A 20667-nucleotide genomic window follows, 5' to 3' on the forward strand; every position below is an offset into this window, starting at 1 on the left:
GGTCTTAAGCACATACATGTTGAATTTCATGCTTGTATCATAATTTTCTAGGTCAATTCTATGCAATAAATCAATTTCTGGGGTCTTTTTTGGCGGCCATCTTGGAAAATGGCCACCATTTCAAGTGGCCAATCAGGCAGATTTGATTGTATTGGTCTTAAGCCCATACCTGCCAAGTTTCATGCTTGTATCATAATTTGCACGATTCAGGCCAAATTGGCCTTGTAGCCGCTCTACTATTAGAATTGCTGTTCACAACGCAGTTGAAGGGAGTGACCTCTGCGCGGCAGTCGTGTCACATGGCGTTGAACCATCGCGGGAACAAAAGTTTTGTCAAGCAGCCACGCAGTACCACAAGAGCTACTGCTGGACAGAAGACCTCCTCCATGATGTGAGGAATCTGCCGTGATTGGTGTTCTTATGGTGCATTCCCCAGAGGTAGGAGCTTCCTAGTAGGCAAGAAGGAGGCAGCTACCTCCCACTTGAAAGCGTTCCAACCAGCAAGTCAAACAAACTACAAACATGGAGGGACAAAAACTACATATCCACTTCTCAAAGATGCCAGCAATGTAAACAACATCATGCGTTATTTTCATTTAGCCGCATTTCATCTTTGAAAGACGCAGTGTCAATATAACTACACCTTAGAAAAGTTAACAGGCTGTTTTGCAACCGTTAACCTGTCTGAATCAACTTTATTTGTCCATAGAATGGTGATGTGCAACATAAACTATTCCTAACACTGTGTGCTGCCATTGCTGTGATGACATCACGATAGTCAATGGGGCGAAGTCGGTTTGCTTCGCTTTTGCCCCAGCTCGCGACTTGAACATTCCGCTTCAACAGGCGTTCCAATGCATTTCAGCAAGAAGGAGGTCAGAAACATCCCATCTCCCAGCCCTGGGGAATGCACTAATAGCTCATGTGATTGAAGTGTGTGTAGTTGAACGTGCTTCATTTTCAACATCCTCAAATGCAGCATACTCAGAGTGGTATCATCCATATGTATGGTAGCACAAACCCACTTACAACAGTAAAAAAGAGAAACAAACCACCCTGTCGTCAAATGCTCCATCTTTGCCATGTTTGGAGTGTATGCCGTTGGTTACAAAACCACTACAATTCCACGAGCCGCCTGCTCGACGGATAGAGTAGTGGTTGCGCGCCTGACTTCCATTCGTGATGTCCCCAGTTCGAAACTGCATCGAAACACAGGAAGTCTTTAGAGAGTAGAGAGAGTAGAGAGTAGACTTTTATTGTCACTATACAAATATAGCGAGATTGTGTTTAGTAGCAACCCACAAATGCCCACAAAATAAAAGATAAATTAATAGTAAATAAATAATATATAAAAATCCATAAAAATCCATGTGCATCTCACAGTATCGATAGTCCTGAAGTATTGAGGGGGGGCAGGTGACGTATTGCGTTCAAGAGTCTAATGGCAGTTGGATAAAAGCTGTCCTTCATTCTCGTAGTGCGGGCACGCAGAGTCCTAAAGCGCCTGCCAGATGGTAGCATGGTGAAGAGCCTGTGACCAGGGTGTGTGTGATCTTTAAGGATGTTTAATGCTCTGTTTGTGCAGCGTGTATGGTGGATCTCCTCAAGTGTGGGTAGTTGGCACCCAATGATTCTCTCTGCTGTTTTAATGATGCGCTGTAACATCTTCTTGTTGTCGTGTGTGCAGCTGGTGTACCAAGATGTAATGCTGTATGTAATTACTGATTCAATTGTACACCTGTAGAAGTTAGTGAGCAGATCTCGTGGTAACTGGGCCTTCTTTAGAGTGCGAAGGAAATATAGCCTTTGGGATCCCTTTTTAGCCATTGCAGAGGTGTTGGCCCTCCATGACAAGTCCTCGCTGATGTGCACACCCAGGAATCTGAAGCTCTGTACAACCTCCACTGGCTCCCCTCCGATGTTGATGGGTTGGTGGTAGTGGTTGCCCTGGCCACACCGCCTGAAGTCCAGGATCACCTCCTTCGTTTTCTTGGAGTTCAGGGCCAGGTTGTTGTCTTGGCTCCAGCGTGCCAGCTGCTCCACCTCCTCTCTGTAGGCCGTCTCGTTGTTGTCAGAGATCAGGCCAATCACGGTTGTGTCGTCAGCAAATTTAATGATGGTGTTTGTGCTGTGCTTAGGATCACAGTCATGAGTGAAGAGGGAGTACAAAAAAGGGCTCAACACACATCCCTGCGGCGCGCCTGTATTTAGGGTGATGGGTCTTGAAAGATGTTTTCCCATGCGTACAGACTGAGGTCTGTTACTGAGGAAGTCCAGTATCCATCTGCAGACATGGGGACTGAAGCTGAGGTTGTACAGCTTAGTGGCCAGCTTGATAGGGGGAATGGTGTTAAAAGCGGAGCTGTAGTCAATGAACAGCATTCGCACATAGCTGTTTGGTTTCTCCAGGTGTGAGAGGGCAGTGTGAATGGCCAATGAAATGCCATCCTCTGTAGATCTATTGTAGTTGACGAGGTCGCACGTTCGATCCCCGAGGGGGGTGAACAGGTGCAAGATGACCTCCGTCACAGTGGTTTAGTTTCTGATGGTGAATGTGGAAACAGACCTGTTGCGAGTGAGTTATGTTGTCTTTTATGTATGAAAGTGCAAGAAACAGAGTGCCTTTGTGGTTTGCGCGCCATGGTAAAGCTATATATTGAACACCTGGGTTCAATCCCCGCAAGATGGGTTGGCACTCTTATGTCATTTTAAAACTGTCCTATCTGAATGACGACTTTGGTCCCAAAACACAAAATGAAAAGCCTGAAGTGAGTACTAATTAACTGAATTATTTATGGATCTGACGCCAAATCATCATAAATTTGACTAAGGGTCGAACCTTGATTCACCGGGTGTTAACCTGTATCTCTTCCTCAAGACCATCCGATTTCTCTTCAAGAGGGAGAGAGAGTCTCGGATTTTACAAGCATGTGCCAACGTCGGTAAGCGCGTCATGGAATTAGCGCCGTGATGATTTCATTCCACGAGAGGGCGACCTGGTACACCCGCTGTTAAATAAAGTAGATCCACCCACAGACCTATAGATCCACCTTTTTTGCCGCTGTTGAAATCTCGTCGTCCTGATGTGTCCAGCTTGGCTGCGACGCAGTTATCCCTGCCTTTAAGACCAAGCAAATCACGTTTTGATCAAACTTTTTCCTGCGTGGTTGCGACCGTGCCTACTAGCAGGTTGGCCGCACCGACCGCAGTGAATCCCGGGCCCTGGCGACAAAAAAACTCATCTAGCGCCTTTAGCGACTTTTTGGTGCATCTGGCGACTTTTTAAAACGTGCATTTTCAGTGACAAATTCATCGATTTTCCACATAATTCTGACTCTGCGCCGCCGTCAGAAGCGTTTCCCACGGTTGAGCAGGGCTGCAGATTAGCTCTGATCTCCAAAAAGTAGCTAGCACTGCCCATTTCTACTGAGGATGAAGGCATGTGGATACGTTTTCTGTAGATCAGCGCGCCGTGCGTGACGTTGTGACGTCAAACGTGACTTCATGACGTCATCTAGCAACTTCTAGCGACTCTTCAGTAAGCCCATAGCGATTTTGGCTGATTTTCTTTTGGCAACACTGAGATTGTTCTTGCAAAAAGGTCTTGAACCTAATGCGCACAGTGTTGCCAATTTAGCGACTTTGTCGCTACATTTAGCGACTTTTGGCCACCTCTGGCGACAAAAAAAAATTCATCTAGCGACTTAGCGGCTTTCAGGCTCAATCTCGCCGAATCTAGCGACTATTTCACTTGTCTTGTGAGAGGCAAATCAGTCTCCCTCCCCACGACACCACACAATGCATTTTCAGTGGCAGGTAGAGACAGACGTGACACATGATGCACTACGGTGTGGCAGCTTTTGTGATACGCACAGGAATTCTCATGCACATGTACATCTGCTTGTATGGGGCTACGGCAAGCGATATGGGACAAAGATATGGCAGGAACCGAATGTCAACATAAACCGAGATCACACAATCTTCGATATGGTCATTAAATGTGTTGGGGCTGTCATTTATCATGTTATGCCTACACTTTGGAATTAAATCAGAGTCTTGTTATCACACAGGTATATTTGATTTACCTCAACTGTACCTTTACTCAGTCTACCCTACAAGAAGATACAGGGGGCATGAGAATCCGGTGCGTATCACAAAAGCTACCACAACGGCTCCTTGTATGACAAATTTAAATGAGCACAAGCAGGCTGGCCGCACCGACCGCAGTGAATCCCGGACACTGGCGACAAAAAACTCATCTAGCGCCTTTAGCGACTTTTTGGTGCATCTGGCGACTTTTTAAAACGTGCATTTTCAGTGACAAATTCATCGTTTTTCCACATAATTTTGACTGTGCCGCCGTCAGAAGCATTTCCCACGGTTAAGCAGGGCTGCAGATTAGCTCTGATCTCCAAAAAGTAGCTAGCACCGCCCATTTGTTCTGTGGAAGAAGGCATATGGGCATGTTTTCTGTAGATCAGCGCGCCGTGCGTGACATTGTGACGTCATACGTAACGTCATGACGTCATCTAGCGACTCTTCAGCAAGCCCATAGCGACTTTGGCTGATTTTCTTTTGGCAACACTGAATGCGTATGGTCTCTGGTCTCTGCTGGGGCGCAGACAGTGTTGCCAAAAGAAAATCAGCCAAAGTCGCTATGGGCTTGCTGAAAAGTCGCTAGATGACGTCATGACTTTACGTATGACGTCACAATGTCACGCACGGCGCGCTGATCTACAGAAAACGTGCCCACATGCCTTCGTCCACAGTACAAATGGGCGGTGCTAGCTACTTTTTGGAGATCAGAGCTTATCTGCAGCCCCGCTTAACCGTGGGGAAACGCTTCTGACGGCGGCGCAGAGTCAGAATTATGTGGAAAAACTATTCATTTGTCACAGAAAATGCACGTTTTAAAAAGTCGCCACATGCACCAAAAAGTCGCTAAAGGCGCTAGATGAGTTTTTTGTCGCCATGTGCCCGAGATTCACTGCGGTCGGTGCGGCCAGCCTGCCAGTGCTCATTTAAATTTGTCATATGCTTGTAGGGTAGACCGAGTAAAGTTAAGTACAGGGTACAGTTTAGGTAAATCAAATATGCCTGTGTAACAACAAGACTCTGATCTAATTCCAAAGTGTATGCATAACATAAATGACAGTCCCAAAACATTTGGTGACCATATCGAAGATTGTGTAATCTCGGTTTATGTTGACATTCGGTTCCTGCCATATATTTGTCCCATATCGCTTGCCGTAGTCTCATACAAGCAGATGTTCGTGCATGAGAATTCCTGTGCGTGTCACAAAAGTTGCCACACCGTGGTGCGTGCATCATGTGTCACGTCTGTCTCTCTACCCGCCACTGGAAATGCATTGTGTGGTGTCGTGAGGAGGGACACTGATTTGCCACAAGACAAGCGAAATAGTCGCTAGATGCGGCCAGATTGAGCCTGAAAAGTCGCTAAGTCGCTAGATGATTTTTTTTGTCGCCAGAGGTGGCCAAAAGTCGCTAAATCTAGCGACAAAGTCGCTAAATTGGCAACACTGGGCGCAGATAGACAATCTTTACTCAATATTTATAGAGCTTTGATTAGGTCGAATACTGACTATGGTTGTATAGTTTATGGAACTGCCTGTAAAATGTCCCTCATGAAGCTTGAAAGAGTACACTCAAGGGCCCTGAGAATAGCCCTGGGTGCCATTAAGACAACTCCCATTAGTGCCCTGCAAGTGGAGGCAGAGGAAACTCCTATTCAGATGCGCTTTAAGAAGTTGGCACTGACCTACTGGGTCAGGCTACAGTGTAGCACTGACAGCCCAGCCATGTCAGTGCTCAAAGATTGTTGGGAATATTATAGGAATATATAAGGAAAGGGATTTAGGTGGAACATTGAAGAGGATGCAAACATGTTTGGTTTAAAAAGCCTTGAATTTAACTCTGCATTGGTAATGAGTAATGTAATCCCATGGATCCTTCCTGCCCCAGATGTTAAGACAGAGCTACTGAAAGTAAAGGAAGACCACCCTAATGATAATGGATTTGCAATACATTGTAAAACATATCTGAAGTCTGCTTTTTATGAGTTCCTACATATATTTACAGATGGCTCAAAAAACCCTCAAACTGGCCAGTGTAGTATTGGAATCTATGTACCTGAATTCAAAAGGATGTATGGATACCGACTGAATAACTTCTTATCCATATATTCAGTAGAACTAACTGCTATAATTACTGCCCTGAGATGGATAGAAGAAGTCAAGCCTTTTAAATCAGTCATCTGCACAGATTCACTCTCAGTTTTGGAAAGCTTTATCTCTGGAAATGCAGTAAGAGATGACTTAGTTATTGAAAGGAGACAGCTCTTGGCTCAACTCAGTAATCTAGGGCTCATTGTCCAATTTTGCTGGGTCCCAGCTCATAAGGGCCTCAAGGGTAATGACACCGCAGATAAAGCTGCCAAGGATGCATTAGGCCACCAAGATATATCAATCCATGTTCCACTAGGGAAAGGAGAAGCTAAATCTTATATCAAGACAGAAATCATGAATATGTGGCAGGATGAAAGGGAGTCAGACATAAAGGGCAGGAAGTACTTGAATGTGCAACCGCAGGTTGGGGGGGAAAGAATCACATCAGTGGGGCTGGGAAGAAGGGAGGAAGTTGTGTACACAAGACTGAGGCTAGGGCATGCTGGCATCAACGCCACATTACATGTCTTGGGTAAAAGTGATGGACTTTGCACTGAATGTCAAGTTAAAGAAGATGTAGAGCACATTCTTTTTCACTGTAGTTAATTTTCTGAACACAGGTCACACTGGAGAAAGCAGGAAGGAGAGGATGATATCCAAACCATCTTGAAGGAAGAGGGAATGCAAGGCACTAGAGTTAAAAGCCTTATGAGGTACTCTTAGGATAGACCGACACACATTTCTTTCTTTATTTATTTCTTTTTCCTTTTATTTTATTATGCCCTGCCATGATTTGACATGATCATATCACACACTCCTGTGCAGTAGGTGGCGATATACAAGCTACATTGTGAACCGCCATTAGCTATAAGAAGAAGAAGAGATTGTTCTTCTGTTGAGTTTCTTTGGTCAGCAGTAATTGCTGGGAGTAATTAAGGACAGCTGACAAACATTCACGCTGTCCTATGACCTATTCCACACTCCAACCCTCGCGGAAGTGGCATTGCATGCTTCCTGATGCTTCCAATACTGACCGTAGAAGAAGAATACAATTTCCGTACTGCCCTCGCCATCATTTCGTACTACGCTGTTATGACGTGAGTGAACCCTCCTATCTATCTATCTCTCCTTGGTGACAACAGTGTGTTACACTTCCCATCCCCTGTAACCAGCCGCAGGGGGTGTTCACTCACGGAACTAGCTACTAGCCACAACTGGCTAACCCTAATCCTACCTAAGTAGGGTATGGGTGTCAATGGAGTTTTCTATCATTATAATTTTTGTGGTTTTTAAAAATAGTTTTTTGTCCTGAACTATTAATATTCAGTTCGAAGCTAGAAATAATAAGACCCCATTTGAGTAGCGTTTCGATTATTTTGCGCCACTAGATTATTATATACTGGGTCACAAAGCTCAATTTTTATCAGGCCAAACCAAACATTAGCGGGATGCTAGCGAGTACAGGTCGAAATCTTCTAACCTGCTGTAAAACTACACACCTGAACGATTTGTCAATACAGCCTATTGTTAAACACCAGTCATAGTGCTTAGCAGGAATGTTTTGTTGATATTTGTGACTGGAAATCGCAGTAGCAATGTATTTAGCATATGGGTTCCCCTTTCCATTCCATACATTTTCCCACATGAAGGACTTACCGACGCGTGCCAACTAGTGGACACTCCATATGAACTGCAGTATGCATGCAAAGCTAACTGTGTGAACATTCTCCCTGTAAAGGGCCGTACACACACGTCGCTGCTAGTTACTCGCTCAGCGAATGAACTCAATAGAATGTCAATGTGTCCCAGCGAGACTCGCAGGAGAGTAGGCGAGTACTGTACAAGCGATGCGATGTGGGCGGATTCCGAGTTGAAAATATTTTATCTTCGAGCGAGGCGAGTAAGCGAGTAACCAATTGGAATGCAGAGTTCGGTACTTCTCGGCTGTCCATTGGCAGTTAAAGCCGCGGGAACTTTCAGCGAACGTTCCATGAAAGAGTGGCGAGTAGGCGAACAAGCGAAAAGCTAGCTTTGAGTGTGTACGCCGCTTTAGAGATTCTCTGGGTGCGTTCCAATATGCAACCTTGCTTCCTCCACTTGTGCTTGTGGCCTCGCCCCGCCTCCTGGCCCCTACTCCGTGGAGAAAACAATAAAGTTTCCCAGTTGTCAGCCTAGCCACAACAATTTTTGTGGGACTGTTTTTCATTCACCATTCCAAATTGCAAATGAGAAAAAGACTTTACAATTGAGCTTTTGCAAGATATTGAAATATAATGCTGTCGTCAGTGATGTCATCATGACATATTACCAGAGACGGTTTAGATCGAGACGGGACAGATGGCGGCCATCTTGTTGACGCCTTCGAGGTGCTATTTCGCGATTATGTAGACCAGATCTGAGAGTCAATGGGAAAAATGAATGGGGAAAATGAGTATAGGACGGGGAAGAACCCAGCGGTTGTGAAAACCATATGGTTGAAACCACCGTGAAAAACTGATCAATCTAGACTGCTTGGTTGTGTTGTACGAGTCAAAACAAAGCTTTTAAAGCCACTTTCCTCACAGTTTTTTTGACAGAGCGCAGACGCAGTAGTTCTGTAATGGCACAAGAGCAACGGCTTTTCACAACTGAGCATGCACATCATTTCTCGTGCGCCGATGCAGCCAGATGATTGGATCACTGGCACTGCAGCTCAGCAGGCACATTGGCTCTTGTTACCAGAAAGGCGGGAGATGTTGAAGGAATCTGAATATTGCCCCCAATCACACATAACATTTCAATGTCCATGTATTGTTTGATACGTGTTTGAATAACACTTTTAGACTGTGAGATGCTAAATAAAAGCTCCCTTTTTCTATGGCATCAGGATGTACTGAACTTCCCTTCCCCCAAACTGCTGATTTGAAATTGCCTATCCATTGCTATTGGCTAAGACTATCACTGTATGTGACATCATCCAATGTGACCTCACTTCCTGTGGAGGGTGTTTTAAATCCAGACAATAGGCGCGTACGAGTTTGTTGCGAGCGTCGATGTTGCGAAAGGCACGTGAGCGAGAACTTGTTGTCACGATGTGGGTGTTATTAAATACAGCGCATTTACAGTCGGCCACAAATATGAACGAGACGATGAGCTCGCACCGATTTGCTCTACTAACACACCACGTGTGAGGAGTGGGGGGACAGGCAGTGAGGAGGAGCTGAAGTGGGGACCTGCGCAAACTTGTGTAGAGGTGTGAGACAAGACCCATATACACGTGAGTGAGTTGTTGACCAACCAGTTCATGGGCGCGTGACCTCGGAGGCAGTCCGCAGACGAGCGTTGAAGGGGATAAGCAACTGCAGAGGTTGCAAGATCTGACTGCAGCCGCATTCATCCCGCGATAGTTTGACACCATGTGACATGTCACCTTGTCAACGCAACGTCGACGAAATTTCGAAGTTGGACAGGAAATCTAACCGTCATGCAGCATTTTCATCCAGGGTGCATTGCTGTCTACGCGCATGTATGCGTTGACGTGAACTCGATCGCACCTGATGGCTCAACTCGAAACAGGGAAGGCAGCTGTCCTTCCAGTGAGCTAACTGGACATCGAGTCGTGAAGTGTGGATCGAAACGAAAAGTTTCTTTATTTCCTCCCCCGGCAGTTGACTGCATTTGTGGGCGTAACAGGGATATTTGAGGTCAGCATCAGATGCTGACTTCGCTGCCTTGGTACCCAACATGCTGTGCACCACCTCCCTCTCAACCGGAAACCTGAAAAACAAACATGGCTACTACCCAAGCTAATACCTTATCATACTCTTTATTCTGACACTTATGTATGTAGATATTGAAAATCGAATGGATAAATCAACATTGCAGTATCTAAATATGCTGTCGCTAGATCTATTTATAGCCTATTTTACGATTCCGCCGTCTGACGATCATTCACCGTTCAAATAGCATGCGTAAGCTAAGCGCTAACGTGATGAACGTAACTCCCGCCATAGAATCGCCGTAACATCAAATGCGCAAGGCAGCGCACTCGTTAGTGCCGTTCGTAACGGCTGCCTCATCATCAGCTAACTTCACCTATCTGATCAGTGACCTGTTTATGTAGGAGGAGAGTCAACGAGTCACTGCCTCCCGTTTCGAATTGAGCCCCTGGCTTTGTTCTGCCCTTCTTCTACTTTACCTGTCCTGCTGTTAACACCTTTGGGGAGAGAGGGCAAAGGGGGCCTGGAGATGGGCCTGTGTGGCCTGGCTCCCTCTCCCCTCTCTCTCTCTCAAGCAAATAAACCTTGCATTTCTGAATTCCAACTATTGCACTGGATCTGGTCTTAAATATTAATTAGTTGTAAAACCTAAATACTATCAATGTGCGGGTAGATGCCATATTTGCGTTACGAATCTTCACCGTTAATTTCTATGTACGATTACATGGCTGTCCCATCTCACCTTCCTATCAAAATCTCTGATATTACGAGGGCTTAGAGCCATAGGGGCGTAAGTGGCATTTTTGACAAAAATGAGTTCTATATATCAAATTAAAGGTATTGATGAGCTCTATCTAACTCAACCTATATTGAATAATAAAACAACAAAACAACAAAGACCTAACACAGAAGTGGCCATCGGTGTTGGAGGCAAAAGGTCGTATCTCCATTCACTACTATGGCTTAGATAGGCGATCAGAAGGCCTATGCTAAAGTGAAGTGCATAGAAACTATAGAGTTGAAATTGAACTGCTTGTAAGTACAGTAAATGCTACAGTGTTCAAGTGTTTGAAATTAAAAACATGAATATGAAGTAATAAATGAGATTGGAGCACTAAATGGATGCGAAAACAGGGGTGAGCATTGAATTGTGTACTTGTATAGGATGGAAATGGCCAGGGTGCATTGCATTTACACTAAATTGAGAAGTGGAGGTACTGACACATCAGAATGTCTTTGATGTATACAGTATTTGAAATAAAAGGAAGAAATCATGACTTATTCATCACATTGTTTTTAACCAAGAATGGGCAGATACGTCCTTTTCCCTCTCTCAACATTCAAAATGTTTGGTGCCCAAAAGGCGTATCATGCATTTTTGGCCACATTTTTCAGTATTTTTAGCAATTTTCAAGATTTTATTATATGTTCAGTATGTCAATCTGACATCATCATTTTAATTAATGACTGCCATATGATGTTGTGGTTAAAGGTAAATAAATATAGTTGATTAAAGAGCGGTCAAAATTTAGTTTTGGCTCTCCTGTAAAGTTGGTCAAATGCCACTTACGCCCCTCTAACTCCAAACCTCTGGTACGAAGCCACAAGCACAAGTGGAGGAAGCAAGGTCGCATATCGGAACGCACGCTCTGCCAGCCGTGGTACGTCTCGTGCCATGTGATACCTTTCGCGTTCGTCACTTCCCGTAGAAGTATTTTGATGTAACCTCGCTGTCAACGGGTTGGTTGAAACTGTTGCCACTGCTAGCTGTATAAAGGTTGGTAACTTTGTAACATTATTGACAGATTTAACACATCATCGTATTCCTAACGGGGGGTTAGACTTCCATAATGGTGAAACGATGATTGAGATCTCGGTGTCGTATTCATAGATAGGCTACCAACTTTATCAAACAAACCAGACTCCGACCTCAGCAAGGGTAAGCGTCAGCCATGGGGATGCCTTTCAGTAGCAAGATCACCACATATCAGCGAAGATGACGATTATGTCGTTCTTCCAGTTCGTATTTTATGGTCATTAAAAGACCACACTCATCCCACTGCAAGAAAGGCATTTACCTCTACTGAGGAAGTCGGGCTAAATTTAAGATGTAACTATTTAAGGATAGCTTAAGATGTAACTAGTAAGGAAACCGAGGCTGTCAGGAATGCAGATGATTTGGCTAAACTAGACAATCATGCAGGGACAGCGCAATGTGTGACCGATGCCGTGCTAAATGATTTAACGATACGATACAACCAGTACATTTTGTTTTGGGCGTTTGCATGTTGTAGCCTACGGGCAGCTATATCAGGGGTTATGTTAGCCCGTGGTAGCTAGCCTAGCAGTAAATAGATTGCACCTTACTGAGCATTACCATTTGCATTGCAAAGTGGCACTGAGCAAACCTAATAGCTTGATAAGTTTCATGAAGTTGTTACGATGTAAGTGAACTTTCTTTTTTTGTGTTTGTTGTGAGGTGCAGGAATGGGTGGACACGATTAATTCCCCTGATCGGGGTGGCTGTTCTCCAACTCTACCATTGTAAATACTAGACAGTGTAACTTCAGCTGGTTGTCATTCGGGAAGCCTCTCTGGGTCTATTTCTGATGTAGGCTAACTGTACAGGGTAGGTCTACCAAGCTACAAGGCAGAACAGCTGCACTAGGCTGCCCCCTTACATCACGCCTCAAGTAGAAATAAGATACCCACCTGTCAGGTCTGCAATAATAATAATAATCTGCGCAATGAAAGTTACTCAATCACAGTGACCCGGATGGGATCATTTGACAGTAATCAAAATAGCCTTATTTGCAGACATGTGATGTGTACATGTGGTTTGTTGCAATGTGGTTTGAGATGTGCCTCTGGGAACAACCTGCTTTGATAATGTAGAGAGTTTTGCAGTAGAACAGAATCCAGACCACCTAAGTGCTTCCGCAACAAGACTAAATAGTAATTTAGATTAGAAGGTCCGTCTGCAGAGATGCACCATGCAGGCCTTTCAGCCTCTACGTCAGGGGTGGGAAGCCTTTTTCATTTGAGGGGCCACTCCAAATTTTATTAAGTCCTCCAGGGGCCATACTATGAACACAAACCAGGATGCCTCTGCACTTAAGGCCTTTATTGAAGGTGCCCACCTTTACAACAAACCCCATGTTCACTAGGTCCCCTGAAAATATATTGCAAATGTAATTTCTAACATTTCTTTACTAAAGTGTCATGAAACTGTATAACATTAAAATTATGTCGGGGACCGGATAAGACGCCCTCAAGGGCCGCAAACAGCCCTCGAGACATACGGGGGGTAGGGCTGGGTGATATGGAAAAAAACAATATCACGATATGGATTACTTTATATCACGATAACAACATATATCACGATATAGCACAGTGACATACGTTTTCACTTATTCACAAAACAACCTTTCTTTAAAATGGATCTTTGTATTCTTATTTTTACAGTCACATAAACTTATAGTGTGTATTGTGGCAACATGAAATGTAATTAAATGATATTCAATTGTATAAAATTGATAAAATTACTATCACGATATAAACGATATAGGAGAAAGCTCACGATATACACTTGTCTATCACGATAACGATATATATCGTCATATTGCCCAGCCCTGACGGGGGGTGGACAATAAAACTGAAACACCTGTCATTTTAGTTCAGGAAGTTTCATGGATAAATGGGACCACCCTGGTGGCCAGTCTTCATTAATTGTGCATTGCACCAGTAAGAGCAGAGTGTGAAGATTCAATTAACAGGATAAGAGCACAGTTTTGCTCAAAATATTGCAATCAACATAACATTATGGGTGAGATATCAGAGTTCAAAAAAGTAGAAATTGTTGGTGCGCATCTTGCTTCTCCATCTTTGACCAAGACAGCAAGTCTTTGTGATGTATCAAGAACCACTGTATAAGGTAATGTCTGCCTACCACCAAGAAGAATGAACCACATGCACATCCAACAGGATTAACAGTGGACGCAAAACGAAGCTGTCTAAAAGGGATGTCTTACTGGTGCAATGTGCAATTGATGAAGACTGACCACCAGGTTGGACAAATTTATCCATGAAACTTCCCACACTAGTGAGTAATGTGTGTGTTGTACTGCTAGCATGGAGGCCCACGGCTCAGCGCGGCTGCTGTCCCGGAAGAGGAAGCGGGAGGGCTCGAACGGTGAAGCAGAGGATGGAGAGCGGCCTGGCAAGATCAAGCGCTCCACCATGGTCAGGAAGAGGACACCTTCTATGTTTTTGCATGCATGCACACACGCACACACACACACACACACACTTGATATTTCATCAGCATTGCTCATGTGCACTGACTTTTTATCTTCACTTTGAATGTTCACACACACACACACATGCACATACGCACGCACGCATACACGCACACATGCACACACGCACACACTGCTCTCTCATCAGAGCAATTCTCTTAAGTTTTGGTGTGGCAGTTTTGGATGAAACGTTTCTCCTTCCATCATTTAAACTGTATATAAGAGTCTAGTGGAAAGTGTCTTGTCATTCAACATGATTATGTAGTATGACAATTTGAACACCCAGGGTAGAAACTAACTGAGCAAGGAATAAAGATGGCCATAAAAAGCACAGAGAATCTGGGACTCTATGTACCAAGATGATATCTGAAGGAAAGCAGTGGGGATCACCAGCGACCCTTCACACCCTCTGCTTAGCGAACTTTTTTTTTAAAATATTTTTTTTTTTGGTCTTATTGACTTTATGTATGATAGGACAGTGAAGGTGGTGACAGGAAGCGAGTGGGGAGAGAGAGACGGGGAAGGGCCGGCAAAGGACCCGGGCAGGGAATCAAACCCGGGTCAGCCGCATGGTAGACGAGTGCCCTACCGGCTGGCCACGGCAGGGCCTGCTTTGCAAATTTGAGCCCTTACCCAAAGGGAGGCGCTTTAGAGTACCAAATGCCATTAGAAATTTACAAGAAAGTTTACAAGAAATAATTTGTTCCAAACGCAGTTTATATGCTAAAGTGGGATTTCTATCTTAGATGATTAATATATGACTATTATCTTATTTACTTAGCCATCTATTTGTTGGAGTAGTATTCCTTATTATGGTTTACTTTCTACATTCTTAGATTTCACCTATTTATTATTCTGTTTATTAGAGTGGTATTCCTGATAGGGCTGGGACCCGACTAAAACATTTAATCACATTAACTAGAGGCTTTGAAATTCATTAATCAAAATGTATCAGATTTTAATTGCATATAAACATCTGACTTGAGAACAGTGTGAAGTATTTTTTCACATGGATTTTGAATAATGACAATACATAATGTTGTTCAGCCATATTGTTTATTTTTTTCAATGTGGTAATTAACCAAGAGCAACAGACCAGTGCAATTTTTTAGGCTAAGGTATAGGTTGACCTTCTTTAAAGTAACTAATGTTGCTTTAAAAAAAAAAAAATGCTTTCAAGTACATTCCGAACATTGTAAACCCTGAATATTAGAAAACTTATATCTGTTGCTTCACAGACTTTGTTGATTTATGAACAGTTGATTACAAAGAAAGAAGAGAGAAATCAAATCAATTTCAGCAGGCTGTACTGAATCAGGCGCAATGCTGCCCTCTACTGATCTAATCCTGAACTCCATAACTATATTATGAGATTAAGATGTGTTTCTTTTAAATCGTGTTAATGTTTGGGTAGTTAATTAATCGAAATTAATCGTGTTAAGTCCTAGCCCTAATTCCTAATTATTTTTTGCATGAAATGATGAGTCTGTCCTAAATGTCCAATGCCCCTTATGTGTCTTTTACTTGGTGTAACTGAAAAAAAGTTTCCAGACTTCATTCATTCATTCATTGATTCATACTATTGCTTAGGCCTTGAAAGACCCAGCGCCATTTGCAGATCAGCTTGACTCCGTGGAAAAACGGCCATATCAACGTGTGAGCATGGAGGAGGCTCGCAAAGGGACTGCATGTGAGTGCCTTCTCTGGTCATTTGCATCATGTGTGTTCACATCGCTACTGGCTGTTAATTTTGTTAATGTGAATGATTTTAGAAGATGCAATATATGAAAAGCATGGAATAATGAAGAGATGATATCCAGTAAGTCATAAATTAATTAGTAAGCAGTTACTCTTTTATCCTGCTATAGCGGACAGACCGGTGCGAGTCTATGCTGATGGAATCTTTGATATGTTCCACTCCGGGCACGCTCGAGCCCTCATGCAGGCCAAAGGACTCTTCCCAAACACACACCTTATCGTGGGAGGTGAGTAGGTTGCCATGTTTTTGTGTTATTTATTTATTTATTTGTTTGTTTGTTTGTGTCTTTTTTCTCTTCATGTGCCTATCGTGACCTACCCTCAATTACTCTGTGCTCGATGTTTATGGTAGTTAATATGTATTCATTGCCTTTTCCCACCTTAATGTAGTGTGCAGTGATGAGCTCACGCACAAGTTCAAGGGCTTCACTGTCATGAATGAGGATGAGCGGTACGATGCCGTCAGCCACTGCCGCTACGTTGATGAGGTCGTCCGCGAAGCACCCTGGACACTGACACCAGAGTTTCTGGCAAAGCACCGGGTAAGAGGATTTAAAAAAAAATCGTTTTAATCTTTTTTAATGTTAGACATGTATTCTTGCTGTTCAAAATGTTAGCCTTTTCTGCTTCTTTGACACTGTTGGAACTAATGACTTAGTTGTACAAACACTGACACTGGTTGGCTTTACTGTTATTACTGGTGTGTATATGTGGCTTCTATTGTGCTATGTGTGTTGTGACTGGAATGTTCTTCTCAGATTGACTTTGTTGCCCATGATGACATCCCATACTCCTCAGCTGGAAGTGATGATGTTTACAAACATATTAAGGACGCTGGTGAGTGACTGCAGCTTTGTGAAAACTGAAAGTTAAGTCGGCGACACCAAGCTCCCGTTTCTCTTATTTTAATGTGGCGTTTCGGGCAGCATGCCCTTCATCAGACAATGTCTGATGAACATGCTGCCCGAAACGCCACATTAAAATAAGAGAAATGGGAGCTTGGTGTCGCTGACTTTACTTTCAGTTTTCATGTGATTTTGCTAGTCCTGCACCCAATCTTTCTGAGACGGATGTGCGTGTTTATCTCTTTTTGACAATTGACCGCACACAGTGGTGTTTCTTGTAATTCCTCGTCTGCTTCACAATGCCTTCTGATTCCTGTTCTGGTTTTCCTTCCTTTGGGGTGCTTCTTTAGGGATGTTTGCTCCAACCCAGCGGACAGAGGGCATTTCAACTTCAGACATCATTACAAGGATTGTCCGTGACTATGACGTTTATGTGCGTCGCAACCTTCAGCGCGGTTACACGGCAAAGGAGCTGAACGTTAGCTTTATCAACGTAAGAACTTGTTTTAAACTGAATGCTGACGATATTCCGTTTGAAACGGGAAAACTCTGTGCCTGTAACTGCACTCATTGTATCCAACGTAACTCTTACTGACCATGTCAGGTTGAAAGAGGGGGGTCCTCAGGAGAGTAGAGGAGGACAGACAGAGGAAGGACAGACAATTTTACAATACACTTTACAATAACGTCCTATTCACAGATTTATAAACACTTTATAAATTATGAACTAATTATCAACAAAATGTTTATAAATGTGCAAGAAATACTATGGTAACACAGCATACACAGTGCAGTTGCAGCGGTCCTGGAAGTTTCTCCTCCAAAGACCAGAGGGCATGAAACCACATAAAACACACACACACACAGTAGAAGTTGATTCCCACTCCACTGTGCAGTCATAGTTTGGTTATTTCTCATTTACAAACATTTGTAAATGCTTTGTTAAATGTTAATCATTATTAAATGTTAATACAGTGTTTATAAAGCTGTGAATAGAACGTTATTGTAAAGTGTTACCGACAATTGAAGGTTGGTGATTAGCAGAATAAGAAATGACAGCTTCCCATCTTATCTGCGCACCTGCCCTCATTGTATCGGTTATTTAGAATGACATTATCTATCGAGCTGTGCACCATCATTTTATGGAAATATTAAAAGGCCTTTGTATGGGCTGGGTGATATGCAAAAAAACCTATATCATGATATGGATTACTTTATATCACGATAACGATGTGTGTCACGATATGCCACAATCATGTTTTCTGTCAGTTATTCTCTTTATTTCCTACTTATTGTGTGTCGCAAAACCATTTCTTTAGAATGAGTCTGTTCTTATTTTTACAGTTATATGAACTTTGAGCGTATATGGTGATAAATTGAAATGTAATTAAATGATATTAAATTATATAAAATTTATAAAATGAGTTAATCATGATATAGCCTAAACGAAGAAAGGGCACGATAGATACTTTTCTATCGCGATAACGATATATATATTGTCATATTGCCCAGCTCTAGGCCTCTGTGTACTGTGGAAAGACATGTGTACAATAAATCCATACCTGTGACTCCTCCCTACCTCTCAGGAGAAGAAGTATCACCTGCAGGAGCGCGTGGATAAGGTGAAGAGGAAGGTGAGGGATGTGGAGGAGAAGAGCAAGGAGTTTGTGCAGAAGGTGGAGGAGAAGAGCATCGACCTCATCCAGAAGTGGGAGGAGAAGTCACGCGAGTTCATCGGCAACTTCCTGCAGATGTTTGGTCCCGAGGGAGCCCTGGTGAGTTTCAGGAAGGGGCAGTGCTGCTTTGTGTGTTGGCTGTATTAAAGAGGTCAGACTAAGCGTCACATTCTGTTTACTAATAAAAGCGCACATTACCTTGAAACTGAATCAGCAGTGTGCCAGAATACACAAAAAAATTCTGACTAGGGCCGGATTAATGCACAGGCTAGATATAGCTGCAGCCAAAGGGCCCCCTTTGATGGGTCGAGATAAGTCCAAATATCTGGCAAAATTTGCCTTGTGCGGGGGCCCACAGCAACATGTAGCCCAGGGGTCCCCAGGCCATCTTAATCCTGATTCTGACCCAGTTTTGCGTGTTTGATCTTCTACAGAAGCACATGTTGAAGGAGGGCAAGGGCCGCATGTTGCAGGCCATCAGCCCGCAGCAGAGTCCCAACAGCAGCCCCCAGCGGGAGCGTTCGCCCTCGCCCACCTTCCGCCTCCCCTTCTTCACCAAGACGTCGCCACCCTCCTCTCCTCCATCCCAGCACGGCAGCAGCTCCCGCGGCTACACCTACGCGGCACGGGGACAAACCATCAGCGAAGATGACGATGATGAGGATGACGACGAATAAATAGGCTGTCCGAGCCAGCCACTCCCTTTTTAAGATGACTTGCACACCTGATTCAGCTTATCTGACTTCAACACCCTCACACTAATAACTTGCATTTTATAATATTATTTTAGATTTTATATGTACTTTTCCCTTGTTTTTCTATGTTCATGTATGTGTATGTTAATACTCATACACCCTGGTTTATGCAACCAAGAAAAATGCACTCTGAGAAACAGTGTTCTTGTGGTGAGTAGGTCTGGATGAGTGGTTTTTAAAATGGCAGTTTGTCGCCAACAGTATTGTAGTACTTAAATCTTCTTCATGTGTAGGCTGTTTTTAGCACATGCAGTATACCAAAATTTGGAAATGCATGAGGACTACAGGACTGATAAAGAGTTTGATTCTTGAACTGTGAGGTCTATCAGTTGGGGCAGGATGCAACTGCTCCTGAAGGCCAGTTCCTTTGGGTGCGACATGTACTAATAATGTAACTACTAAAGCAGCAATAATGCTTGTAATATTGTTCGGTGAACGCGTTTGATAATTCCTGTGAGTTATTGTTCAGGTTCAGATCAGGTTTGCAGTTGGCAGCAAAGCTGTCTGTACAGACACAGAACTGTTGTAGGTGCTTACGGTGTAGCTCCACACCAGCAGCATACTGCTGATAGCGGGTGACATTACTGTACACATACAGACCCTCTGCTGGTTCCAGGTCACCCTCAGAATTACTTTGCACTGTGATTTTTATTTGTTTTTGTCAGACGTTGCCAGTTATTTCATTGTACCGATTCCATGGGTACAGGAGTCATGTTTTGCTGTGTTGAGACAGATACGGTGGAAGTTTGTGTCTGAAGTGATTTTGGCACAGTATGGGAAAGGTCCATAGATCAGCAAAATCTGTTTGCGGATTGTCTCCCTTTAAATTTTACCCTACAGAAATAAGATGAGTAGATGAGTCCGTTGTCAGGATCGGGAGAACTGAAGCAGTTTGGTCAATATAAGCATTTCTAATATCTCTTTTGAAGGAACTGAATAATCAAGTAACTTATTACGTTACAATTTCACATGCTTGTAAAACAAGGAATATTGTTTGAAGAGTTCTATTACTCCTATGTGAACTGTGGAAGACTATATAAAGCACCGTGACCATTGTGGTATTTAAGACTGGCAAAGGTGTGTGTCTGTTACTAGAAGTATTTTAAGTTTAGTTCTTTAAAACTTGACTTATTTTAAAATAGAACGGCTCAGTGATTGAGTCTTGTATTTTCTCAGCAAAACCATTTGCTGTGTAAATTTCAGAAAATAATTTAAAGCGGTTATTGGCACTGATTTATCTTTGTAGCAGATGGTCATCCAGGCTTGTTTGTTGACTTAAGTGGCTTGTGAATGCACCAATCATGCAAGGGCAAAAAGTTATATCGAAGTATTTAAATAAATGAAATTATAAAACATGATACTTTTGTTCATATCTCTGTTGTGAAGTGTTTGAAAGGTGTGGTTCAATTTCACATGATACAAATAGGACAAAAAAGGACGCAAAACGCGACA

At 43.2% G+C, this 20667-nt stretch overlaps 1 protein-coding gene across 3 annotated transcripts; it reads left to right on the forward strand.

The window, feature by feature from the left end:
- The first annotated feature begins 371 nt into the window (after positions 1–371).
- On the forward strand, positions 372–20573 carry pcyt1aa (phosphate cytidylyltransferase 1A, choline a). 3 transcript variants are annotated; one of them, XM_063218780.1, is made up of 9 exons: positions 372–391; positions 14014–14125; positions 15772–15871; positions 16050–16166; positions 16330–16481; positions 16698–16776; positions 17135–17277; positions 18371–18559; positions 18895–20573. In XM_063218780.1, the coding sequence occupies exons 1-9, from the start codon at positions 387–389 to the stop codon at positions 19135–19137; spliced, it is 1140 nt and encodes a 379-aa protein (XP_063074850.1). In that variant the 5' UTR covers positions 372–386; the 3' UTR covers positions 19138–20573. The 3 variants fall into 3 exon arrangements, with proteins under 3 accessions (XP_063074850.1, XP_063074851.1, XP_063074852.1); XM_063218781.1 differs by lacking the exon at positions 372–391 and adding an exon at positions 11597–11660; XM_063218782.1 differs by lacking the exon at positions 372–391 and adding an exon at positions 11679–11822.
- Positions 20574–20667: the final 94 nt, after the last annotated feature.

Source organism: Engraulis encrasicolus, chromosome 16, assembly GCF_034702125.1.
Source record: "Engraulis encrasicolus isolate BLACKSEA-1 chromosome 16, IST_EnEncr_1.0, whole genome shotgun sequence".
Classification (NCBI taxonomy): domain Eukaryota; kingdom Metazoa; phylum Chordata; class Actinopteri; order Clupeiformes; family Engraulidae; genus Engraulis; species Engraulis encrasicolus.

What these genes read in the sequence shown, in the direction of transcription:
- pcyt1aa (XM_063218780.1), top strand. An exon ending in GGCTCGCAAAGGGACTGCAT is followed by an intron (nt 15,872 to 16,049) that starts GTGAGTGCCTTC and finishes ATCCTGCTATAG; the next exon opens with CGGACAGACCGGTGCGAGTC. An exon ending in AGTTTCTGGCAAAGCACCGG is followed by an intron (nt 16,482 to 16,697) that starts GTAAGAGGATTT and finishes TGTTCTTCTCAG; the next exon opens with ATTGACTTTGTTGCCCATGA.